The sequence below is a fragment of the Primulina huaijiensis genome, chromosome 3 (assembly GCF_012295235.1).
Source record: "Primulina huaijiensis isolate GDHJ02 chromosome 3, ASM1229523v2, whole genome shotgun sequence".
NCBI classification, from domain to species: Eukaryota; Viridiplantae; Streptophyta; class Magnoliopsida; order Lamiales; family Gesneriaceae; genus Primulina; species Primulina huaijiensis.
The window spans coordinates 5,433,339-5,460,103 of NC_133308.1; the positions used below are offsets into that span (position 1 = coordinate 5,433,339).

Sequence of the window (26,765 nt, forward strand, 5' to 3'; positions counted from 1 at the left end):
TATATATTGGAATAATTATAGAGTTAGAACCAAAGTCGTTATCTTAACATGATAACAGAAACATTACTCACCATTATGTGTTCGACTGTTCTAATGGACCATCCGCTAATATATTTATAAATTTCACGCTATAGTTATTCATTATTAGTCGTGAAAGTGTGTGTTACATGTCTCATATCAATTGGATTAAGTTTTTTAGATTTGTATATATGGACTTGGAAAATAATGTGTTGGACTGTCTTTATGAGTCACCCGCTAAATTTCTTGTAAAATTCACGCTCCATGTGTTCATTCTTGGACGTGAGTAGCATGCGTTAGATGTATCACATCAGTTTGATAAAGCTCTTGGGAGTTGTATATATAGATTTGGATAATAATCCTTTTTGAGTTAGTCTTTGAGATGGAGTTATGCTCAAACCCGTGATCTTAAAATGGTATCAGAGTTCAGATCTATAGTTATGTGTCGGACTGTCATCATGAGAAACTCGCTAATGTTTGTAAACTTCATGCTCATGTTGTACATTAATGGGCACGCGGAAGTGTATCAGATGTGTTTTTGGGGAGTTGTATATATGAATTTGACTCATCTTGAGCTAGTTCTTGGGATGGAGTTAGGCACAATTCCACGATCTTTAACATTTGGATTTAATTGTAATCTTGTTAATGTTAATATTTATCTATTTGTTATTTTGATTATCTATACATATTACTAAATTTCAGTTTTAGTAATATATATTTTAATTTTCGACAATTTGGTACTTTTCTTATTAGTAGTTCTAATATATCACTCTTGTGTAAAAAAACTAAATTTCTATAATAAAAAACAAAAAAAGCAGATAAGATCGAAATTTGACAACACGGAAGATTAAAATAGTAAATATACATGATCAAGTTGTAATTTTCCATATTATATTGGTTAGATGTTAAAATCAATGAAATTAATATCTGTAATACACTTCTTTTGCCATTAAAATTTTGATTCAAACCTCTCGTTTTCATGCTCGATGATCAATTCGACAATAATATTTTGCTAACCCTAACATTCATACAAGTTTTCAGCTCCATGGCTGAGTTATATTGTTTACTTCTAAGGTAGTAAGGTCTCTGTCTGGTGTTTGGCCACTTGGATAGCGAGGTGGCTGGAACAGGCACTAGAGTTACTAAGCACACGGTCGGATCATGCTCCATAATTGAGCATACTTTAAAATTGGTGAGTTTTAAATAATATTTCATTCGTTAATATTACAAACTTAGCATATTTGAACTTGTTTGTGCATGAAGCGAATTAAAGCGAAAAACTGATTGTTGGGAGGTGTTTCGAATTAAACATCATCACAAGGATGGAACATTTGTCGAATCTTGATCTCAAGCTATTGATATAAGTATTAAAAATTATTAGTAAATAATATAGTTCCACCATTTTCAATGCTTGAGTGTTAAAAACTCATCTTTTTTCTGTTGGATTTAATTTTACTTGCTTAAATTTTTTTCTTTGACATAGGATAATATGACCACAAGAATTTTTGAGATATCTCAAGCTACTATAGAGGGAGAGGAGCCACATACTCCATCACAGGATGCCATAAACGACACATATTACGAGGTTGTTGGAGGGATGAAGAAAATATGCATTTATGGACTTGGCTCCTAATACTCACGGGAAATTTATGGTTCAATTCCAGCAAGTGACACTAATCCAGATGTAGGTTTCGAATTTGCCCTGAGCCTGAAATTACGAAGAAGACCGTTAGAAGGGAGCCGGGAGGGTGTCCCGACATAGTCCCTCCGACGCTCAAGTTAGAGACTGAGGATATAAAGAGATAGCAGCTAAGGGTGTTGCTGAAAAATAATATAGTGAATGAATGAACTGAACACTCAAACCTGGTATTTATAGGAGAATACCTGGGCCCGTGATTGGCCTTCCATCTTGGCTAGGGATGGGTCAGGGTCCATGATCCGGTGTAGGCTCGATTTGGATGAGCTCATCCTTGGGGTATCAGCTCCCAAGCAAAAGTTGCCTTGTCTCATGCAACGTCTGCTTCTACAGGAAGGTTCGTTCAAGTAGCTCATGTGTTGATATACAAGAGTTGAGGGCAGAGAATACAGATTTGAAGACTCGAATTACTGAATTGGAGGAAAAGATGCGTGAATTTATGGCTCGTATGGTGTTCTCTCAAACACTAGACCGTCCTTCTGCTTTTCCAGACTTTTCTTCACCCATTATAAATTCTGATGAGACTCAATCTCCTTAGACACCGTCCCAGTATTTAAAGTTTGAGTTTCGATTGGATTGACTTGGAAATGTTTGGAAATGGTTGAACATTTTGTAGAATCAATTGATATTTGTTTTGGATATTTCACACTTGAATAGTTGGTATAAGTATTTGTATTGATTTTGGTGTTGATAAATTGTGGCTCGAAGTAGTTGTATTGATGTTAATACTGTGTTGTGCTTTTTGGATTGTTATATTGATTGATTATGCATATTGTGTTGTATTTGGATTGATGTACATAACAGAGGCTGGAGGAGGAAAAACAATATATAATTTAGAGACTGATTTCATAAATTCGGTCTCTAACTTAGAGACTGATTGTGTGGCATCAGTCTATCATATATTGACTGAATTATGAATTAGTCTCAATATTAGAGACTGACTTTAATTAGTCGGTATCTAAAATAGAAGCCGTATATAAAATATCGGTCTCTATTTTAGAGACTGATGATGTCCAAAATATCGATGACGCATATAAAATATCGGTCTCAATAGTATCGGTCTCTCACAATTAGCGATCATGGTTATTGATACCAACCAAATCGGTCTCTTATCCGTGTTTTTTTTTTATTTTTATTTTCATTGAGCTGTGTTGCAACTTTTTAGCAAATTGCATCCAAAATCACGCGACATAAATACCAACTATAAAAACTACCTTTTTATTGTTTTTTTTCTTTCGTGCAAGTATATCTATGTCCAAAAAATAATTAATTTTTCGAATAACTTCAATTTTAGATAATATATCTTAGAAATTGAAAATTGTTTATAAAATTATTCAAAAAGATAGATCGATCGACGAATAAACTTGAAGTTGAAATAACACACTCGTTAATTCTTGAATAAATTTACAACCTTTAATGCTATTTATCCCTTTCCTTTGGCGTTACTATATATATTTTACAAAAGTTAAACTTGCATTCTTAGTAAATAATGAGTATGTCTATTGTGAGAAGGTTTCACGAATCTTTATCTGTGAGATTGGTCAATCCTATCGATATTCACAATAAAAAGTAATACTCTTAGCATAAAAAGTAATATTTTTTCATGGACGACCCAAATAAAATATATGTCTTACAAAATACAACCCGTGAGACAGTCTCATATACATTTTTGCCATAAATAATTTAGCAATTCCATAGCAGATTCTCTGCTTTACCAGCATAATGAGACACGACAATTTCAAGTATATTTTGTTTTGATTAATTTTTTTTCGTGTGAATATATAAAATAAATAAATAATCCTTCAAAATTTAATTTCTTCATGGGCATGGTGTATGATCATATTTCTGGCTTTATTTCCCACCTAACGCCTCCCCTGGCATGAATACTGCACCCACCACTATTTATTAATCGCCGTTTCTTCTTCTTACTGCATTCAATCTCCGCCTTCCTCTCTCCCAAACTCTCAACTGTTCTTCTTCTGTTGTTTTGATTCAGATTCAGATATGAAAACTTGATAAAAACCCATTATTCTTTTTTAAAAAAATAAAAGAAAGATTATCATATTGAGGAGAATTAAAATGGAAGGTGTTTCGGCCGCAGCGTACAATGGGATCAGAGGATACTGGCGGAGGAAAGGCTACAACACCTACCAGCGGATTAACAGTAGCCGCAGAAAAAGGAAGATGAGGGTGGTGGAGCTGGGTTCCGCCGCTGTCGAGGGGTCTGTCCGGCGGCGGAGATTCTGGCGGATCAGGCTGACGCCACGGCTGAATCTGAAGCTCCGCGCCTTCTCTCCGAAGAAGCTGTTGCTCGGCTTGCGAGATGCGTATGTCAACATGATGTTGAAGATCCCCAATACGAGTGTGATGAGCAGCGGGTTCGGAAGTGCGGTGGCCGGAAACGGAGTCTCCGGGTTCGGAATGAGACCGTTGAAGGAGTACGATGAGCGGATGATATTGGAGATCTACAAGTCCATTGTTATGGCGCAGCCTGGATTAGCTTCCGCAGTTGGGTATTAGATATATGATTGTTACAAAGACAGAAACTTGTCGTTGATATTTGGAATCTCAGAGCCAATAATAACATTAATAAATTGTATATATTTTTATCAGTAACATGTTGGTTGTTTCAAGTTTCAAGGGTTCTGCGTCGCTATAACTATCCAAGATTAAAGTTACCTTTAGAACCATTGGGATATTGTCCATGGCATAAAATTTTCGGATGTAATAATACATCTTCCGTTTCAAAAAATAAATTAGAACTCCAAAAAAGAAAAAAATTGAGACAAAAATTTGTGTGAGACGGTCTCACGGGTTGTATTTATGAGACAGATTTTTTATTTAGATCATTCATGATAAAATATTACTTTTTATGCTAAAAATATTATTCGTGAATATGAGTAAAGTTTAAGATCACGATCTCATGTCTCAAAAATTGAAGTAGAATACACCTGTTCGGATAAGATCAATGAATTCATTCATGTGGGCTTTTTTTAGCGGTGGAAAGTGGTGAGTGATAATGTTGATGAACAAGTGACGTAGGGACCATATCATTTGTTGATTTTAGATTTTTAATCTTGAAATAAAATAATAAAATTAGACATCAAAATTTATGTGAAAAATCTCTTAAAATTATTAGGATAAAAATCACGAGTAATATGAAAAGAATTTCATTATAATATTTTATATTGTACAATCATTCATTTTGTTTACAAAAAAACACACATTCTCTTAATACATGATAACAAAACACCACACAAATATTATAAAACAACGTACTCAAATAAGATTATATTTTGAGATGAGAGACGAATTCCCTGAGAAATGAGGTGAATTGATGCACCTAATTCTAAGTTCTCTTCTTGGTCTAAACACAAGAAACTTTCGCACAATTTCATCGTCTGAAGATGGCATTAAATTCAAATATGTTGCCTAATATAATAAATGTGTAGCCATACTTTTTTTGACTTTGTGCAATTTTCTCACATGATTTTGCTGACATTTCACCCGTTTGGAGATTTGATTGAAGATTTGATTGAGAGTCAAACACATCTCTACGAATCCTTTCAATCTTATCATTTTCTGATGCTTACATTTCCGCTAGACAACTTGAAGATTTAACCACTCAAACTTATCAGTGTTAAGTGGATTGGTCAGAACATCAATTATGTTATCCTTTGTATGGATCTTCTGAATATCTATACTTCATTCCTCTACTACTTCTCAAACAAAATGAAACTAGACTCCAATGTGTTTAGTCCTGGGTTAAAAGGCTAGATTCTTTGCGATGTGCAAGGCACTCTGACTGTCACAAAAAAAAATAACTTTATCTTGTTTGTGCTCGATATCCTAAAATAACATTTTAATCACTATTGTCTCCTTACAAGCTTTAATAGCTGCTATATATTCTATTTCCATTGTAGATAATGCTACAACTGTTTGTATTTTTAAATCCAACTTACTGCTCCCTCTACAAGTGTAAACACAAAAACAGTAGTAAATTTTTTCTTATCAGGATCACCTGCATAATCTTAATCGACATAAACCCTGAGTATAAAATCCGATCCTACAAAACATAATGCAGCATTTGAAACATCAAACTTCTCACTTCTAATGCATAAGGTACTTCAGACATCTTCATCCACTCTGTTTCACTTCTAGGACACATCTTGGAGGATAACTTGAAGTTAATAGGAAGAAGTGTTGTGATTGACTTACTATCTTGCATGTTGTTGAAGTGATACGAGACTTATTCAAATAATCAATATGGGAAAGTCAAATCTTTCTATTACTTCTGTCTCGGTGAACTTGTATCCCTAAGTCTTTCATATAAAATTTCCTAGCCAATTGTGATTTCAATTCTTTGACTTGATATTTGTTTTGGCATGCTACCAACATTGTCATTCACATTCAACAGCAAAATGGCCATACCTCTTAAAATATGTACAAGGGTATGCACTAAGTCTGTTGTATCCAAGGCTCATGATATAAGAATCAAATCTTTGTACCAGCAACTTGGCGTCTGTTTGAGACCGCACATATATTTGTTCAATATGCAAATCAAGTTCACTTTGTTCTAGATGTAGGTCAAATATTGCACACAATATCAGCATTACTCTGACTGTCGTAAGCCGAACCATGAGAGAAAATATCTCATTGAAGTCAATGTCTTCTTTCTGAGCATATCTTTTTACCATCAATCTAGCATGATACCGCTCCACTTGGTTATTTCCATCAAACTTGATCTTATAGACCAATCTGTTACAAATGATTTTCCTCCTTCGTGGTAGTGAAAAAAATAACAAGTTTTATTCATGTCTAATGCCTCCAATTTTTCTTGAATTGCTTTCATCCACAAGGATACATCCGAGTTTTGAGTAGCCTCATGGAAACTCGATGGATCACCATCCTCTGTTAAAAGATGATATGCAATATTACTTTAGTGACATAATCTGAAAGCCAAATTTGTGGTCTTCTCTCTTGAGTTGACTGTCTCACTTTGGAAACCTCAGATTCACCATGCACCTGAAGTATAGTAGTTTCTGAATTTTGTGTGATTTTGTCTCTTTTTATTTTATCTTCTTCGAAGATAATATTCTTGCTGATGACAAGCTTGTGGGCAGTAGGATCCCACAAGCGAAACTTCTTTACTCCATTAGCATTATCCTAGAAGATACACTTTCTGGATTTTGAAATATGTATTAGCTTTCTAATGAAATTGGTTTCATCTCTTTTGAAATAATACTCAGACTATTATACTATAAAACGTAAAATATGCCACTTTTCTATTACGGTTCATCATAATTTTCGAACATAAATCAATTACTGATACAATAATTTATTATCACAATATATTTTCTTACTTTCATTAACAATTATATACTTCATATACTCAATAATATGACAAATATCATGAATTATCGATAATCAAAATATGATTTATGATAATACTATACGAGGTTCTTACAAATGCCTTCAGTGGGCAAGTTCCTATCTTCATTTGAAACGTCTGCTTATTCGTTTTCTAAAAAAGTACAAGAAAAAAAAAAATTTCCTCAAATTTTCGGCCTCTACATATACATATAACTAAAATACTTTTGTACCATTTTTTTTAAATAAAACATCCAACTAGTACTTGAAATCCCAAAGGAAAATAGTCAAAACAATAAATCGTAAAGCGTGTTGCCAAACCTAAAAAGCAATAAGGGTTGAAAAGTGTAGCCCACACTAAACCTCTCAAACAAAACTCTCAAAAAGCTTAAATAAGATGTCATAAAAATTTTTAACTCAAAATCATAGACTTAAATGCGGAAATAGAAGCACTGGTCCTTGGGTTATGTGCACCAACAGTCCAGCAAGTCACTCGTCAAGACCTCCAATATCATAGTTATTTATATCACCTGCATCATACACACCTAGTGAGTCTAAAGACTCAACACGTCCTATCTTTGATAACAAGTACTACGTAATACAGTTGACACATAACAGTGAAAAATACTTGTACTTAAAATATCATTTTCCTAATAATGCATAAACTTTAAACTTAAACGTTTTCAAAAAAAAAAAAACATAAACATATCACATAAACATATTCATATTCATATCCATATTCATTTTCATGTTCATGTTCATGTTCGTGTTTGTTGAATTCAGATCGTGATTGTGACTCGTATTTTTGATCGTATTGGGCGATGGATCCATCTTAAGAAAACCACAGTACTGGGCGGCGGGAGACACCAGCAACACTCTCACCGGTCAACTGGGCCCTGGCCTACGTAATAACATATTCGTGTTCGTATTCGTATTCGTATTCCTATCCAAGGAAACACGATCGTCGGGCTCCCACTGGGACCATAACCCTCACGATATTTCCAACATGTAGTAGTCACAATCCCTTCACGTCCTTCAACATGTTATCATCACTTAATAAAAATCATGCATATACATATCATTTTATTTTTGAAACCAAGCATGCAACATATCTTTTAAATGTCCAATTTAAACTTAATAATTCATGAACATCTAAAAATCATATTTCAACATATAAAAATTCATAAACATCCATAATCATTGAAAATAATCATATTAGAATATAAAATAGCATTTAGGACACTGCCATGACGTTTACTAAATTTTCGGTGTAAAAAGACCGTTACCCCTGAACGTGACATTTTTCGTTTTTGACTTTTTCTTGATTTTATTGACTCTAACATTTGTCAAATAATTATTTAAGCCTAAATTAAAATTTCCATAATGTTATTTAGCTTAAAAACTAAGGTTTTTAAATAGTTCGTAATTGGACGTTTTTGAAAGCATTTTAATTCCGAAAAATCCCAAACTTTAATATAAAATTTCTAAATTCTAAATTTAGTCTTTTTATATTGTTTTAGTCCCCATGAACCACAACTCGACCCCCGTGAGCCGTTTTTCAATTATTTAAGTTTAGGAAACCTTAATATGACACCTTATCTTCGACCCCGAGCCATCTTTCGATTTTATCGAGTCACCCCCGAACCATGTTGATCCAAAACCTGACCAACATCCTAAAGTAACCTACTGGACCCTTATACCACTAAGAACCCATCCCAAACAACAAAAACAAGCAACCCCGAATAGCCCTTAAGCTGGTCGAGAATCCTTATGGAAGTAGGACTCTATGATTTGCATCCCAACCCTTACCAACGAGCCCAGCCCTTGAACCAACCACCCTTGCACCCTCCTAGGACTCTAGTGCATCCTCTTAGCCCGGCCCTCGAACCACAGACCGAGCCCCAAGCTCCTGGAAGCTGCGCGAACCCTGCGCAACTTTGGGGCAGTTTTTCGGGTAGAGTCCTAGCTAGCATGGCTAGGACTCTTTCCCCAGCCCCTAACTCGAGTCCTAGCTTGGCTAGGACTCTCGCCCTGACCCATGACAGTCCCTAGCCGAGCCCTGGCCCAAGCCAAGACCATGCCAGCCTCTCCCTCATGAAACCCGATCACCCCAATCCCCTTGACAGCAACTTCGGTTTTTCTGTTATTGGATTGTTTCTTGGGTGATTGCCGTGAGTCTAGCGTGTGTGTTAGGACCTTAAATCATGCATAAACACTACTGGTTCATACCTAAGACCATGGCAGCCCCTTTACATGATAAAACAATGAGTTTGCATCAAAAATCTTAAGTTTTCCCACATGTGCATGTCATATTCCGAAAATACAGAAAAATAAATCTTGTTCTTCATGCATACAATAATACGGTGTGATGATGTTTTGAAGAAAAGAATAGGCGTGCCTTTGAGTAATTTACGCACGAAAAACCGTTGACAATGATGAAGAACGGAGCAAGAACCGTGGCTTGAAATCACCTTGCAAAATTCTCCATTTTTCCTCCAAATATTGATGGTGTGTGAGTCGTGTATTTTGGAGGAACTTGGGAGAGAAAATTCAGAAGGTGGGCGTGACTTGCAAAGGGTTTTTGGGGTGTGATTAAAATATTATATAGTTAATTATTTACTAATAAGATTTTAGGCCTATTAAGCATAGTTTAGGCCCATTAGTACTAGATTAAGATTTAATTAAAATACTAAAAATAGTTTTATTTAATTAAGCTTGTGAATTTATTAGCTGGGGTGTCAAAAAGTTCGTATTTTTGTTGAAAAACTAACACCGATAAAATTTACGCCACGGCGTATAAAATCACCTCAAAATCTCTTATTTTCAAAATATGAAAAAAAACATCAACTATATTTTAAATAATTAAAAATAGTTATTTAATAAAACATTTTACGCTTTTCAGCTCTCGGTCTCCGTTCCTCGATCGCAACGTGAATATTCCTTAAAAATACAGTTTTATGAAAAATGACAATTAAATCATATTTAATATAAAATCATGCATGTCACACAAATAATTTAGCAACTAAATCAATTTATTACTTATTTTCATATTTCTTAGATTTACATGCAGTTGAATTACGTTGTCTTAATTTTGGACCTTACATCATTACCATCTTGACAGTACTTGTTGTCTCAATGTTGTTCTTGAGATTTATCCACGAAGTTCCTCGAATACCTACACTTGATTAGTTGTTCCATTTCAGCTCGTAAACTGAAACAACATTCTAAAACGTGTTATCTATCTTTGTGGAAGCAACAACACTTCTCTATTTTTTGTCACTTGAGGTTTTCTTTCGTTGGGCGTGGGGGCTGTAGTAAACCTTATTGTTCGGCCCCCACTAGTACATCTGTCAAGCATGCGTTGAGATGAATGTCTTGGATATAAGGACTTGGAGTTGTCTGTTTTTCCTATAGTAAAACCTTATTGTTCTTCCCGATTTGTTGTTGTTGTTGAAATAGGAAATTTAGGATATAGCGATGTAATATGGGCCCTCTAAATTATAGCTATGTGTTGTGCGGCTCTCACGAAGCGAATGAAAGGAAGCTTTTCTAGGTTTCAGAATAGTAAGTTATTGTGAACAACTCAGATGCTCTCAATGATTGCATAATTTTTATACGAATAGTTAAACTGTCACAAGCATGACTAAAAAATCATATAAAATTCAAATCGACTACGTATCAAGTTCAGTAATTTTAATTGTGATCATAATTTATTTCAAATAAACTAAAAATATGTCATTTAAAATTCATTTACGAAACTCTTCATCAAATCAAATCTTTTTCTATAAATTGAATCTATCGATTCAAAACGTTAACACATGATATTTTGTTGCGCATATTTTCTAATGATGAATTGTAAGTTGTAATCACGATTGACATCTCTTTTCATGCGCATTCTGAGAGAACAGAAACGAATCCATTGGCAAGATTCTTTATGTGAGAGCGACAAAATGAAATAAATATATGACTGTTAAAATGCAATACATTAATGAGCCATTAATAACTCTAAAAATGCATAATAAATTGAAGAATGTCAACGTTTTCCAATTGGGTATTGGGGTAAATATCTTAGTAATAATATATGGAAAAAATTTGTGTGTGACGGTCTCACGGGTCGTATTTTATGAGACAGATTTTTTATTTAGGTCATCTATGAAAAAGTATTACTTTTTATGCTAAGAGTATTACTTTTTATTGTTAATATCGGTAAGATTGACCCGTCTCACAGACAAAAATTCGTGAGACCATCTCACAAGATACATATTCATCATATATACCACATAACGCGTATATTTAAAATAATATTATGCGTTGAGTTTATATAATATATTTTTATTTTTAAAGTGATTTTTTAGTGATATTCTAAATTTTTATTCAATTATTTGTAATTCTAAGAGATATAGAAATATCAGAAATGTTTGAATCTTAATAAATATTTTCCTTTTTTTGTTTTGAATTTGATATTATCATCTAAATAAAATATTATTTTAATACAATTTTATATATTTTCGCAATCAAATAATAAAATTTGGATATGTGATTAAATAGAAAAAAAATATATCCAGAATGTTAAATTTTGTATTTTTTTAATAATAAAAACAAAAACAAAAAATGTTCCCGAACTTTGATGGGGTCAACAGTTCAAAAATTGGACAAAAACTTGTGTGAGACGGTCTCACAGGTCGTATTTGTGAGACGAATATCTTATTTGGGTTATCCATGAAAAAGTATTACTTTTTATGCTAAGAGTATTACTTTTTATTGTAAATATGGGTAGGGTTGATCCGTGAGACGATCTCACATGAGACCTACTCTTCAAATTGTGGCGACCCCTTACGTACATTATTAAAAATTAAAATACTTTTAAGATTCTGATTTGCTTGTCTTTTTTTGTTTTTATTATTTATATATTTGGTCCACGCCTTGGCATATATATACTGCTAACATAGCATCTTTTGATGTCACAAGGAAACAAATCAGAAGCAATTTAATAAAATTAAATAAGATCATATTTAGTAAAAACAATGAAAATTTTTTAAAATAAAATTTCCATTCTCTGTATAGAATGATTTTCTATTTCAATATTAGAGACGTCATTCCAAAATAGATGAAGGGAATCTTGTTTTTAATTAAAAATGATAAGCTTAAAGACCAACATAGTGATAGAATCTGAACGTATTTGTATTGAGTTATTTGAAATTCATGAATTTTAAATGTATTTTTTATTATTCAGATAATTATTTTTTAAAAAAAATCAACTACGTTCATAGTTATTATTTACATTATAATTATACATAATCACAACGGATTATGACTTTCTTTGATTTAATTATTTTCAAAAATTAACATTTTCTTTTACAATAAACACATCGGTAAAGAGACGTAATGAAAATATAAACGTTGACCAATGATGTATAATATATAAATGAAAAATCTATATATGTGGTCATATGGATAATGTAATGAGTTATAACTGTAATATTTTGTCAAACTTGAGATAAATGTTGAACGAAACAAGGATGTTTAATCAAATAATGTTTTATCCTTCAAGCAAACGGTGTCTACGCCTAGAATAACATTTGAAGACTGAGAAATTCATGAATCAAAATTTTTCTTAAAGCAACTAATAATTCTCTAGATTTCTCCACACCTTTATGGGCATGATGGAAAATAGGAACCCATTTATTTTTTTAGATCCAACATGCACGAGCCCAATAGTGTGATTGGGCTTTATAGGCCCATCTTCGATAATACCGGACCGAGTCCGTAGGTCAATGGGATTTATATAGGCACAAGTAATTCAAAATCATAAATTTTATATCTGTGCACTATAAATCTATATACACTAATTTTATGTGTATATGTTATGAATATATAATCCACCGTCTTTGGTCCAATTTTCACTTGCTTTTGCTTTGGTATATCAACTTTGGCCAAGTACCCAAATTTCCATGTGCTTTTAAGAAGGTTTATGATATTTTCACGATTCATATGATATTTTATCATTTTTATTATGAGGAATCTTGTTTAAGATGTAGTTAACCAATAATATTGTTTCTCCTCACAAGTTTCGAGGTAAACCCGAACTTATCAATAAGGTTTTCACCATTTCCTTCAAAGATCTGTTTTTCTTTTCGACAACCCAATTTCCTTGAGACGAGTATGGAGCAATAGTTTGATGTATGATGATCAAGGAAAGAAAAACTCATCAAATGGAGCTCCATATTCTACTCTTTTGTTGCTATGAATACTTTTAATTGACTTACCAAGTTGATTTTCAAATTCAGATTTATAGCTTTTGAACTCCTCAAGTGCTTCATCTTTACTCCTAAAAAGATATACGTGGCAGTACCCTGTACAATCATCAACAAACGATATATAGTACTTGTTTTCTCATCTAGTTTGTATAAAGTTTAAATAACCAATATCGGTGTTATTCAGTTCTAGCGGAGTTGTTCATATTTCAATATAATGGAAAGACATTTTGGTCATTTTTGCTTCAACACATATTTCGCATTTATGTGTTGGATCAAAGTTAAATTTAGGCAATAAGTTTAAATTCAATAAACGTCATGGAGTATTAAAATTTATATGTTCTAAACGAACATATCCTAAATCAAAACACTGAAGCAAGTAAATAGAACTTTTAATTTTATCGTCATCAAGACTGCAGTGAACCACGGTTGCATTCAACTTGAAAAGACACTTCTCGACATACTCTTTCTGGACAAAATTATCATTCTGGGCCATTACAAATTTGTTAGACTCAAATACAAGCCTAAACTCATGTTTGATCAACGACGAAGCTAATACTAGGTTTTTTATTATTTCAGGAACATGAATCACATCAACGAGGCTCACTTCCAAGCCTGATGTCATCTTCAACACCACATTTCCAAGCCTGACTATGTCCGATGTAGCATAACTTTCCATGAATAAATTTCTCTCAAAAATTGGAGTGCATGTGAAGAATATCTCTTTATCTGAGCATATGTAGCTTGTAGCACCCTTGTGAATCCACCATTCATTTGGGTTGTCTACCAGGTTTGTCTCAAAGGCCACTGCAGTTAAATGAAGTTAAAAAAAAAAAAAAAGGTACCGATCTTTCTTGAACAATGTTCACTTGTTCATTCCCTTTGTTTGGGCACTCGAAGACTTTTGCCATGTGGTTCGGTTCCTGCAGTTGTAACAATTTCCCTTCAACTTCTTCAAATTCCTTTGTTGTGGTTCAGCTATAAATTTCCTCTTATTGAATGTGTTGTTGGACTCCACCATGTTTACTTTCGCAGCCAACTTACTGGTTTTTTTTTTTCGTATCACAGGTGTCCTCTACAATCCTCAACTCAAGTGGTTTTCAAATCCTTCCACAAATGAGGAAGTTTATCTATCAATGCATCAACTTGAAACGACTCGCTTAGACTTATCCATTTTGTATGAATTTCGTTCAATAGCACTTGTATTTTTTGCACTTGACTAACTACATATTTGAATTCTACTATCTTGAAATCAAAGAAGCGTCCCACGATGAAATTTTTAAGGCCAACATCTTCCGCATTATACTTCTTTTCCAACATTTCTCACTTCTCTTTTGTGGTTTTTGACAATACACATTGTATAATGCATTGTCAAGTCCATTTAGAATGTAGTTTTTGCATAGGAAATCACTTTGATTCCATACATCCATTACAGTCTTCCTATGAGGATTGACTTCATTTTGAGGTACGGTGGGAGGATTTTTTTTAGAAACTTTGCCAAACTCAAAGTTATGAGGTAGAACAACATTTTTTGTAGTCTATGTTGTTGAAAATTTATGGCCTCTCTCCTTGTGCCATTGGAACCTTAATCATTATTGTTGATAAACAAAGCCATCTTCAAATTCTTCAGAAAAAGTCATATTCTTAAGCTTGTTGGTGAGAATTCGAAAATGGCAAAGATCGAAATAAGTTGAGGCTAGTATTGAACACTATTTTTTTAAGAAAATTTAGCCGAGCTCTTGGTAATTTTGGAAATCGACAATCTTCTCCCAAGATATAACAATCCCAACTTGTGATTACAACACAGTAAATCACAAGTTCAATAATTGGAAAAGAATGTAAACTCTCTTTGTTTTTTAAGGAAGAAGAGCAAACACAATATGGATGTGAGTGTATACATGGTTACTTGCCAGTCTTCGAGTTTTCTTTGCTTAATTGCAATTCATTACGCCTAATATTCAAATAATTTGCTTATGTGGAGCCCAAAATCACACCCGACCTGGAATAGGGTGATAATTTTCTCAGAGTAGTATAGCATTTCCGGTAGACCTTTCGTTGCATAATGCATGTGCCTATTTCCCCAGAAAACATAATTACATTATTTTCTCTTTTTATTACCGACAATAAAATATAACAATTACGATGAATAATAATTTCCCTCATATGTTGGGTGGTCGAAACATAATGTTTAAATTGTTTATAGTTTTAAATATTTAATGAATTTTATAATCAATTATAATTTTAACACGAAGAACAACAATTGACCCGCAATAGGACGCTGCTCCAATTTCATCACAGACAAACGTTCGATTCTACATTTAGAATCATCGACAAACTACACATTTTGAGTAAAACGTACAATAATTTAATTTGAATAATCTTTTAATTGATTATTAAAAAATCAAATAAATATTTAAAAACAATTAAGACAACTATGGCGGAACCAACTCGAATCTTGATTCCCAAATCCCATTGATGCTTCAACTTTGTTACACGCAAAAATCGTTTAAATTTTCTTTTTAAAATATTATAGAAAAATATATACATTAAATTTTAATGTTACTTGGACCCTACCAAACAAGTCCATAAGGAAGAAGCCTTATTTTTTTTTGTCATTTTTCAAAAAAAAAATATATAAATAAAAAACCATACACCAGTCATTTATTCCACTATTATTTAAATTAACATGTTTTCCCTTGTTTTTTTTACCATATTATATTATTGTAATACAAAACATATAATATTTAAAATTATTTCGACTAATTATTTTCCCCCAAAACAAAATAATCTTCTAATTCACACGAATCTCGGATATTTTCCTCTTACAATGATTGCATATTATTTGGTCTTCAATTATTAATTCAATAAGAAAGTCAGAAGTTACATGATGTTAGACTCTCAACCCACTCAATTTGCTTTGCATATTTGTTTTTCTGAATAAATTATCTATTTTAACAAATTTCAATAGTAAGACTGTCAATTTTTTTTGCATTTTTTTTCTGATGTGACGTTGGGAGCTTCAGTCTTATTTTATTGAGTAGGTCTCTTATGAGACGGTCTCACGAATCTTTATCTATGAGACGAGTCAATCTTACCGATATTTACAATAAAAAGTAATACTCTTAGTATAAAAAGTAATATTTTTTCACGGATGATCCAAATAAGAGATCCGTCTCATAAAATACGACTCGTGAACCCGTCTCACACAAGTTTTGATCATTTTTATATACTTTTAAAGCAATCAAAATATAATTTAAAAACAATCAAACTTGACAAAAAAAATAAATAATAAATTATAAAATGAAGTAGAGTACATGAAATGTACAAAAAGGGGCCATGTGTACAGGGAGGTTCTTTCTGGGAGTTTTCAGACATTTGGACGTGTTGGGAAGTAAATTGTTATGGCGACACCAGACAACGGCAGCTGGCCTTCCTACTTAAAATTTAATTAAAAAATATATTAATCTTCTGAATTTAAAAATAGTATCTTTAATATTATTTTTCTAAAAACGATTTTAAATATTCTTTACAAAACTTATTCAAATATTAGTAAAATACTACTAAATAAAAAGAGAATTTTTCTCGTGAGACGGTCTCACGAATCTTTATCTGTGAGACCGGTCAATCCTATCGATATTCACAATAAAAAATAATACTCTTAGCATAAAAAGTAATATTTTTTCATGGATGACCCAATTAAGAGATCTGTCTCACAAAATACGACCAGTGAGATCAGCTCACACAAATTTTTGTCAAATAAAAAATATGAATTATATATTTGAGAGACTCAAATATGACAAGAATTTAATTTTTGGAGATATTCTTCACTTTTGAAATATAAAATAAAATGGGGATGAATAATTTATAAGATTCTGTATAATTTTATTTCGGGGAATGAATAAAATAATTAATGTATAATATCATAGTGATGTTGAATTGGTACCATAATAAATATCAATAAATACTTAGAATTTCATTTTTCATGTTGGAAAAGGAAAAAAGAAAAAGAAAAAATCTGTAATATTTGTTATCCAGAAGCTGCTGTTTCTTGGTCTTTCTCCAAACAAAAGAGAGAGGGAGAGAGGGGGTGAATGCCTGCCTGACTGCAACGCACGTCGGCGTATATTAGCGCCAAGCCCCGTTCTTTTATTCTTCTTCCATTGATCTTCCATGGGCAGGGCATAACATTAGAGAGTGGATCTTCCATTGGAAAGAAAAATTGTGGTTCGCCGCTCATTCTGGCGGAACTTAGAGGAACCTTAGCGTTCCTCATCTCCTCCATTTGTTCCGAGCCATTAGCCATCAGAACGAGGAAAAGAAGGCATAGATTCTTCTGGCCGGGAAGAAAAATGCCGTGGTTAATGAAGTTCTCTGGGTTTTTCTCTGCGGCGATGGTGATGATTGTGTTATCCCCTTCCCTACAATCATTTCCTCCTGCGGAAGCTATTAGATCCTCTCACGTGGAATATTCCCAATATCTCAGATTACCTACCGATACGCATTCGTTGGATGAATCATCCTTCAGAAAAGCCCCGGCATTCCGCAATGCCGACGACTGCCGCTTGTCGAAGTTGGAGAAACCCAGCGTCTGCGACCCGTCTCTCGTTCATGTGGCGATTACGCTCGATGTAGAGTATTTACGTGGATCAGTTGCGGCTGTGCATTCAGTTCTCCAGCATTCCAAGTGTCCTGAAAGCGTGTTCTTCCATTTCCTTGTCTCGGAGACCGGCCTCGAGACTCTGGTTCGTTCAACTTTCCCTGAATTGAAGTTTAAAGTGTATTATTTTGACCCTGAGAGAGCACGGAGCCTGATATCGAGCTCCGTTAGGCAAGCGCTCGAGCAGCCATTGAATTATGCTCGAAATTATTTGGCCGATATTCTGGAGAGTTGTGTGACGAGAGTGATATACTTGGATTCAGATCTCGTAGTCGTTGATGATATAGCAAAACTCTGGAGAACTGCCTTAGGTAGAAAAACAATCGGCGCACCGGAATACTGCCACGCCAATTTCACCAAATACTTCACCGACCATTTCTGGTCGGACCCTTCATTCTCCGGTGTGTTCTCCGGGCGGAACCCTTGTTATTTCAACACGGGAGTGATGGTAATGGATCTGGGAAAATGGAGGCAGTTCGGGTACACCCGCCGGATCGAGAAGTGGATGGAGATTCAGAAAACAAGCACCAATAGGATCTACCACCTGGGCTCGCTGCCACCATTTTTACTGGTGTTCGCCGGCGACGTGGCTCCGATCGAGCACAGGTGGAACCAACATGGATTAGGAGGCGATAACGTGAGGGGGAGCTGCCGCGACCTCCACCCCGGACCGGTGAGCCTGCTCCACTGGAGCGGCAGCGGGAAACCATGGCGGCGGCTCGACTCCAGACGGCCTTGTCCATTAGATTCATTGTGGGCCGCATTCGATTTGTACGAACACTCGACGTGAAAACTCTTGCTCTTCCTCTGCTCTGCAACACCTCCCTCCTCCATCGGTAAATTCCTCAAAGTTACTTTTTTCTCTTTTCTCTCCATATTTCTTTCCAAATATTTTCTAGAAATTTTTTTCCGAATTTTGTCGATAATTATTTTATTACTAATTAATTCCTTCTTGTAAAACCTCTGTTTATTTTGATTGATTGATGAGTTACTCACAGCCTTGGTGTGAAATTTGTATTCTATTTTCATTATTCCTTTTATTGAAATAAAACAAACATATCATTGAGTCAAAGTCAAACATGTATGTATATTACAGCATTTTTGAATATGAATTAGATTACATCACATATTACTCTATAAAATCAAATTGAAGAGGGGACCAATCCCATTAGCAAAGCACAAAAGAAATAAGGACAAGTTTCGATGTTGTCGGTCCTATCAGTTCTTTGTACGTGTATGTGCGTATCTATGTTTTTAACAATTCCTTAATTATTGTTCTTTCGACTTATTTCTTATTCGAAACATTTTACCATAAATTATCCGTTTTATATTTGATGATCGTATAGGATGATACGTGGTTTACTTTGATTGAAACAAATAACAAGTGGATTGCGATGTTTTACATTGATTAAGCGAGGGGTCCATATTTAGATTGTTGCTTACAAAAATGTCCATACTTTGAAAATGGGGGACCTCTCCCTCTGTAATAATTCTGAGTTGGGCATTTCGTTTTGGAGGGCCAGAGTACTTTTGTTTCTCTGTTTAGTTTAATAATTGAAATTGTTGTTCCATTTTTTGTCATAACTAATATTATATGGATGCATAAGTAGGTCGTTCATGTGGAATGCATTTCCTTTGATTTTGTTCCCATAATACAAAAATAGCTTCCACATAGCAAAAAAATTTACGCAAGGGTTGAAAAGAAATAAAAATCTAGAGTAAAGCTCAAGAAACTCAATGATAATGACAAAAAAGGAAAAGGTGAAAAATGGGGAGCCCCCCAAAGGCCGAAATGCCCATACTTTACAGCTACAAAAACATCAATTGCCAAAGATGAGGGGACCGATTCCTGCACGATGACAGCATAAGAAGATGCTCTGTTACTGAGTATGTAATATGTTTCAAAGTGCCCTCCCACTCTTCCGACGTTGACCATTTCAAGCATGAACTAAAAGATATCATTTGCATGTAATTTGGCTACAAAATACATCACCAACTGAATTTAAAGATAATATATAATTCAATCACACAGCAATGCAAGCAGATGTTTAAAAAAAATGAAATAATTTAGCGTAGCGTGATGAAGCAGAGTAACTTCACCAGCAGGCGTAAAAAGAACTCCAACTGAAACTACCCTCGGATGACACCCCTCCTCTCCTTCTTCATGGTATCTCGAATCTAAAGTTGCCTGCTTGGCTTCCCAAAGGAGGGTATATGTAAACGGTTAGCAATGATATGACGATGCAGATGAGTCCTGACCATAAATACACAATTGTCGGAATCTTCCCTTTTCTCCCCATCAGTCCCTTTGCGAATGGGTATAGATGAGAAAGCACCCAAAAGCTGAAGAACACACCTCCCAGTAGCTTGCTCCATTGCGGGAAAGGACTATAAACAGTCCTTGAGATAGCTACTGCAATGGCAAGCATATTAAACATGATGATTGTAATTGGTGGGATCATCAAAGTACTCCACCTGAACTCGTATAGCTCAGCAAACTCGTCTTCCCCATCGTCTGGTGCTGAAGATTTTGATGTCAATGTGAATGAGATGTCGATGCCTGCTATGACTTTGAGTAACCCTTGAACCACAGCTGCAGGGTGTGCGCTGGTTCCACCAATCAACCAGAACTGCTCGTTTCGCCACCAGTCATCTAGAGTGATCCCTGACCATTTGATTTCCAGGACCGCCAGCATGCAGAGAGTGAGTGTGATGGCCAATAAAAATACTAGAAATGTGATGTCCAAGGACTGGACGATGAACTTTCCTGAGAAGAGTGAAAGTGCTGGAAGAATGCAGTAGACGAGTAGGAAAATCGAAGTGAATGGGTACATTCCAACATTGAAATATGCTACCCTTTGAAGAAACTTCATTCTTGGGCTCGCTAACAGGGCATTGTTCCGAGAGAAAAAGATCTCAACTGAACCAGTCGCCCAACGAAGAACTTGGTTGAGCCTGTCGGTTAAATTGATGGGAGCTGTACCTCTGAATGCATCTCTCTTAGTAATGCAGTACACCGATCTCCAACCTCTATTGTGCATCCTATAACCTGTAACAACATCTTCTGTCACAGAACCGTATATCCATCCTACCCTGTTTCCCCACTCGGTTTTATCCTCATAGAAACAAGTAATAACGCTCACTGCTTCAGAGAGAGCTGAAGCATCCAATGGTTCACGTTGCACAGCAAGAGAGCCTGCCGGCCTTCCGAGGTAACCTTTTCCTCTCAGATCATGAAGTAGCCTTCCCCCGAATTCAGCTACAGAAATCGAGTCGATAAGAGAAGTAGAGTTCCCAAACTGTTTTGCAAGTGAGGCTTTGGCAGCATCGTCTTCATCATCATTTTCATTTCCGATGATGGGCAAGAGCATTTCATCGTCTATTTGGTCCCCTTTCTCCTTGGATTTTCTCAGAAGTTTCCTCGTCTTTTGTCTACCGAACCATCCATGATGTTCCGTGGCTCTTGGGGGACTAAATCCATAGAGAGCTATTCTCCTGAAAATGCAGCCTGTCCCCACATACATGGGACCTTGTAATCCATCAAGGGCTCTCATGCTAACATCAAAGAACACTGTGTTGTGGTTTGCATAACGATCGTTCGGATCAATGCCTTCAAACCTCTGTGGGAACTGAACATAGCAAATTTTGTCACCGCCTCTGTCTAGCATAAAGCACATTCCTTCTCTCACAGCCATTGAATTGTAGATGTAGTGGTCACAATCAAGATTTAGAATGAATGCACCATTTGACATTATTGCACTTGAGCGGACTAAAGCATTCATTGCACCAGCTTTCTTGTTGTGATCAAAACCAGGTCGTTTCTCACGAGACACGTAAACTAGCATCGGCATTCTGATGTCCACATCTGTCATGTCAATCAAGTTTTCCTCATCGGCTTCATTACCAAAAAGTGGTTCTGGACCTGCGGGGACTAGCATTATCTGCATTTACAAAAGTGATGTTAGGACCTCAAACTTGAATCAAGACAACATAAGTTAACCATGTATAGTTTCTTCAAGTTAATAATAATAAACCATATAATGTCTAAACAGATAAGTTTGAAAGCAATAATTTCAGAGAGAACTGTTACCTGTATGATGCCCTCGTGATCGCCTCTTGAGTGGCCTTCCTCTGCTGATGACCAAGTTCCATGCCAGTGGCTTCCATCGGCCATCCAAGTAGCTTTTGGTACCTTAAGAGATTCGTTTGGATTTATCCCAAGTTCGAACTGTTTCTTTTTTGCCCGTAGCTCTGCTTGAGCATTATAAGCATCTGATCTTCTCCTGATGGATTCAGGCAAGGCATTTATCCTCACTTTGAATTCATCATATTCTCTCTTAACCCGTCTTCTGTCCCTCACAAAGTCAAGTCTCACTTTGTTCTTAAGTGGGTCGCGTTTTTGGCTGAAGTATGCCTCGGGATTCCTAGGTTCTATCTTATGCTTTCTACAGAAAGGAACCCATATTTTTGCAAAGCTAGCAGCCTCAGCCAGGGCTTCGAATGTTACAAGAGAGCCTCCATCATCTGACAAGTAACATGCCACCTTTTCAACGGGATAATTAACAGCAAGAATAGATAGAATTGTATTTGCAGTCACAAGTGGTGGCTCTTTATCTGGATCAGCTGTAGAAACGAAGATATCAATTCCCGGCAGATCAGATAAGTTTTTGGGGTTCCTCAGATTTGGTTCTGAGGATTCGAACCGCTCTTTCAGGACAGAGAGGTCAGTCACCCTTTTCACTGGGCAAAGCTTCGGAAGTTGATCAAGAAGCCAGGAAAATGCAAACCAACATTCACAAACAACAGACATTAACCACAACCAAATAGCTTCATGATTAGGATGCATTATCCTCCATGCTAAGAAGCAAGCAAGAGCTCCAAGACGAAGAATCACCAGTAATCTGCATAATAACAACTCGTACATCAATTTATAATTTAAAACCTGCCAAAAGAAAAATAATTTTCATGAAATTAAAGGACCAATTGCAGACTTCTGCTAATTAAGATCTCGCACTCTTTCTTTTAGATATTGGGATACTGGAACAGCGAGCAAGGGGCGAGATAAACTAAGTGTAACATCATTCCATTATGTATAAGAATCGCAGAGAGAAAAGGTTGTCAAACAACATAAATAAAAAAAGCAATAAACCTCGATACCTGTATGGGCTAATTATTGCTGCAGAAACCCCAATTTTCCTTGTCAATGGCTTGTTCCTTCTGTCACTAAAATCTGGTGGGTTTTCATACCCAGTCCCTCTTCCAAACTCGTAACCGTCCCTTGGCCACAAGGCATTCCCATATCCATAAGTGCCCTTTGTCTCAAACAGCCACCTTGAGTGATCAAAATCATGGTTCGGATTCTTGAAAGACTGAACCAAAGAGAAATTCTTCTCTAGCTTAACTCTATTACTCCAAGAAGGCAGTGGATTTGCCTGATCCTTCTCCTCAGACTGCTGTTCGTCCTCACGTTCACCATCGCTAACTTCCTTATATGTCTCTTTACATCCCGGGCAACGTCCTCCATCATTTCTCAAACAATCTGAGTAACAATCCTGGCAAATTCTAAACCCACACTCGCAATAATTCTTGAATTTTCCATCTCCAGCCTTTTCATCACAGCCTTCCATTCCACAAAGCATTTTAGATTTCTCAATGGCAGGTTCATCTTCTGAGCTTTTTCTAGCATGAGCTTTCGTTTCTGACTTGAAGCCCCCTGTAAAAATTGTGTCCTTGATGAACCCCTCACTAGGGGTTTTTCCATGTTTTCCTCTACTTTTGCTATATTCATGGACAGGGCTGTTTTGTGAGTTGGAAAATACCCGATGATCTGGGGTTGGAGGAATGTGTACTGTGTACGCCACGAATTCTTCGGTGCTGTCTTTCGAGAAAGAAAGATATCGTCCACCACCACTGGAAGAAGCTCTGCGATCTTCGCGGCTACCGCTGAGCGGAGAATTGGGGTTGTGAGAAATCGAGTGACGTGGCCTCGGGCTCGTCAATCCTAAGTTTCTAGATCCACCTGAGGAAGTGACCGTGATTGTCACCGGAGATGAATCCGGCGAATTAGGAGTCATTTTCACCATTTTGTTCGCTCGTTTTTTCCTCTAACCGAAACAAAAAAAACCCTGAAAATCTTATATATCGAAGCTGAAACAGCGAATTTCCCAGGCAGAAGAACAAATCGATATGGAAAGAAACCTGGAAGATGTTTCAAATTTGAAACATTTCATAGGGATAAATAGCTCAGTGGCTTGGATAACGGTCGAGTAATGAGGTCCGTCGATGAGGAGAAGTCTGGCCGTTGATTTAAAAATCTAAAACGGCCAGTTCTCAGAAAAGCAATGGACCCCACTTTATTGGAATATCCTTTACCTCTTTTGTATGACATAAAAAAATTTCTTTCAAACCCAGAGTCAACAAAAGAGAAAATAATAAATAATTTAGTTTCAACGGTCGAATTAACAAACAATTTAAAATAAAATAAAATAACATAGGAAATACATAATTATGACTCTAAAATTATAAATTAAATAAATTCCATTAATATGATTACGCATGCCTGCGTAAATAATTCCCATGCAAATCTTCGATTACCATAAAAATTAATAATTAAAAGTCTGCCATTTATTTATACATTCTTGACATTATTTTTTTCATAAATTTTTAGTTGTATAAATTATATTCACATTTCTAGTAATTTATTTCATTGCCGAATTATCTTTGTAGCATACATAAAATAAGTGATGATTAATTAATTTTGTAATATAATATATCATATTTAAGCATGGTCACAAATTTTTTTTTTTTTTGAAAAATTAATTACAATTTTTTAAAAGAAATTTATGGACACATTCATTAATATTTGCTTAATTTTGAAAAAAAATATATTACTCAAAAGGTTTTATTTAAAGAATAAAAAAATTATATTTTACTTACATTAATATTTAGTAGTCATTTTTTTTTATCGTTTAGTAACCAGAAAATCATTACAAAATGATAATGCTAATGATAGGTATATTATTTATTACCATAATAAGTGAAAGGTCATTTAAAAGAAATTAAATTATAGCTTCAAAAAAATAAGGAAATTAAATTATAGAGTATAGTAAAAACTAATTTCCATTTGAATTTATTTACTCTCAAATTTCAAAGTTATTTTTACAAAAAAAAATAAATATAAATTAATATTATGTTAACTTAAAGGGGAAGTTGTTGAAAAATCCCCAATCAAAACATTTTTTTGGGTTCACTCCCTACCCACAAAATTGTGGTACTATGTCATACAAATTGTGGTACACTTCATGTGGAAATGTGGTATACTTCATGTGGAAATGTGGTACTAAAAAAGTACCCAGGGGCTGAACACTAAAAAAAACGACGGCTGGGGACTGATCCCTAATTTCCCGTACCTTAAATTATAGTATTTTCCAGAAATAGTGTTGATTAAGCACACCTCATTTATATGTCTATCAATTGGTCCGACATTTGGCTGCATAATTTTTGTTCCATCAAAATTTGCATCTGTCGAAATAAGTTTTTTCAAGTTGAAGTTGTTTGAAACTTAATTTTTGATCAACTATATTACAAGAAAGGCTAAATGAAGTGGTTGTGTTATCGACAATGAAAAAGTGGGTGAGAAAATTGGTTATGCAAACTTAATCAATATTTTGTTTTCAAAACTGAGAGATGAACAATATTCAAGTGACTATGTACTGGTTCGAAACATGAATTTCATATTTTGTTTGGATGGTTTTGGCTTTATCACTATTTTTTTAATTACATATTATTTTGGATGATATATTTTGTCAATCTTTTATTTCTAGAATTCATTTTATTTATACTATCATATTTTATAGATGAAAAAATATATGAATATTAAGCTTTAAGGACCCCATTTTTAGTATCAACGATCAACAATGAATATGATCGTGAGCACGAAAAAAGATTATAGTGGGAGCATAACATGCAACTATTCCGGTCATTCTTGTACAACCTCTCATGTTCTTAGGTTCCATCTCTACTCACTATCAAACCTTTGAACTTGTACAAAATAATATGGATATTTGTCGACTACATACAACAAAAATGAAATCATACTATTAATTGTTTGTTTTGCAATAATTGCTTACTTTAAATGTGTATTTTCTTTCTCTTTATTCATATTTTAAATATGTGTTATTATTAGTATTTAATTTTTTATGTCTACCCACATTATAATATGCTATTTTTATCCAATAATATCTTTTCATTATATAAATTAGTATTTGGTTTTTTTATTCCTACATACATTATAATATGTTATTTTTAATCCAACGATTTAGATTTTTTATTTATCTTTTCATTATGTAAATTAAATTAATTAAAGTTTAAAAATAACTCATTATCGAATTGTGAATTTTCTTTGGTGTCTTATTAATTTTTTTCATGTCCTCATTAGGAGCCATTTTCACCATTATGTGTTTAAATTAAAGTTTTTTGCAACCGAATTTTTTTTGCGCTTTATATTTATAAATTATTTAAATAAAACACGGTAAAAGATCGTTGTGATTTGAGCCGTCAATTTGGGTTGGGTCTGTCGGTTTGGCCTACACCGCCAAACAGTTTAAGTGAGTTGGGTTGAAATTTTGTTGACTCATTTAAATGTGAGCCTAAATGAGCTCGCACGAGTTTATATTAAATATCTATATATATAATATTTCAATCATAAATTCTTGATATAAAATAAAAAATATCATTTTTATTTCAAAATTGTGATGTTATTATCTTGTCC

The 26,765-nt window shown here is 34.6% G+C and overlaps 3 protein-coding genes across 3 annotated transcripts; 2 read left to right on the forward strand and 1 right to left on the reverse strand.

The window, feature by feature from the left end:
- The first annotated feature begins 3,505 nt into the window (after window positions 1-3,505).
- LOC140972137 (uncharacterized) lies at window positions 3,506-4,396 on the forward strand. The gene has a single exon (XM_073434604.1). It carries the CDS (start codon window positions 3,794-3,796, stop codon window positions 4,232-4,234), a length of 441 nt encoding a protein of 146 aa, XP_073290705.1. The 5' UTR covers window positions 3,506-3,793; the 3' UTR covers window positions 4,235-4,396.
- A 12,923-nt stretch (window positions 4,397-17,319) lies between these two features.
- Window positions 17,320-19,083, forward strand: LOC140973322 (probable galacturonosyltransferase-like 7). Its single transcript, XM_073436017.1, has one exon. It carries the CDS (start codon window positions 17,688-17,690, stop codon window positions 18,783-18,785), a length of 1,098 nt encoding a protein of 365 aa, XP_073292118.1. The 5' UTR covers window positions 17,320-17,687; the 3' UTR covers window positions 18,786-19,083.
- An 856-nt stretch (window positions 19,084-19,939) lies between these two features.
- Window positions 19,940-24,191, reverse strand: LOC140973321 (cellulose synthase-like protein D5). The gene is made up of 3 exons (XM_073436016.1): window positions 23,153-24,191; window positions 22,086-22,896; window positions 19,940-21,936 (listed from the first exon to the last, which is right to left on the reverse strand). The coding sequence occupies exons 1-3, from the start codon at window positions 24,076-24,078 to the stop codon at window positions 20,158-20,160; spliced, it is 3,516 nt and encodes a 1,171-aa protein (XP_073292117.1). The 5' UTR covers window positions 24,079-24,191; the 3' UTR covers window positions 19,940-20,157.
- Window positions 24,192-26,765: the final 2,574 nt, after the last annotated feature.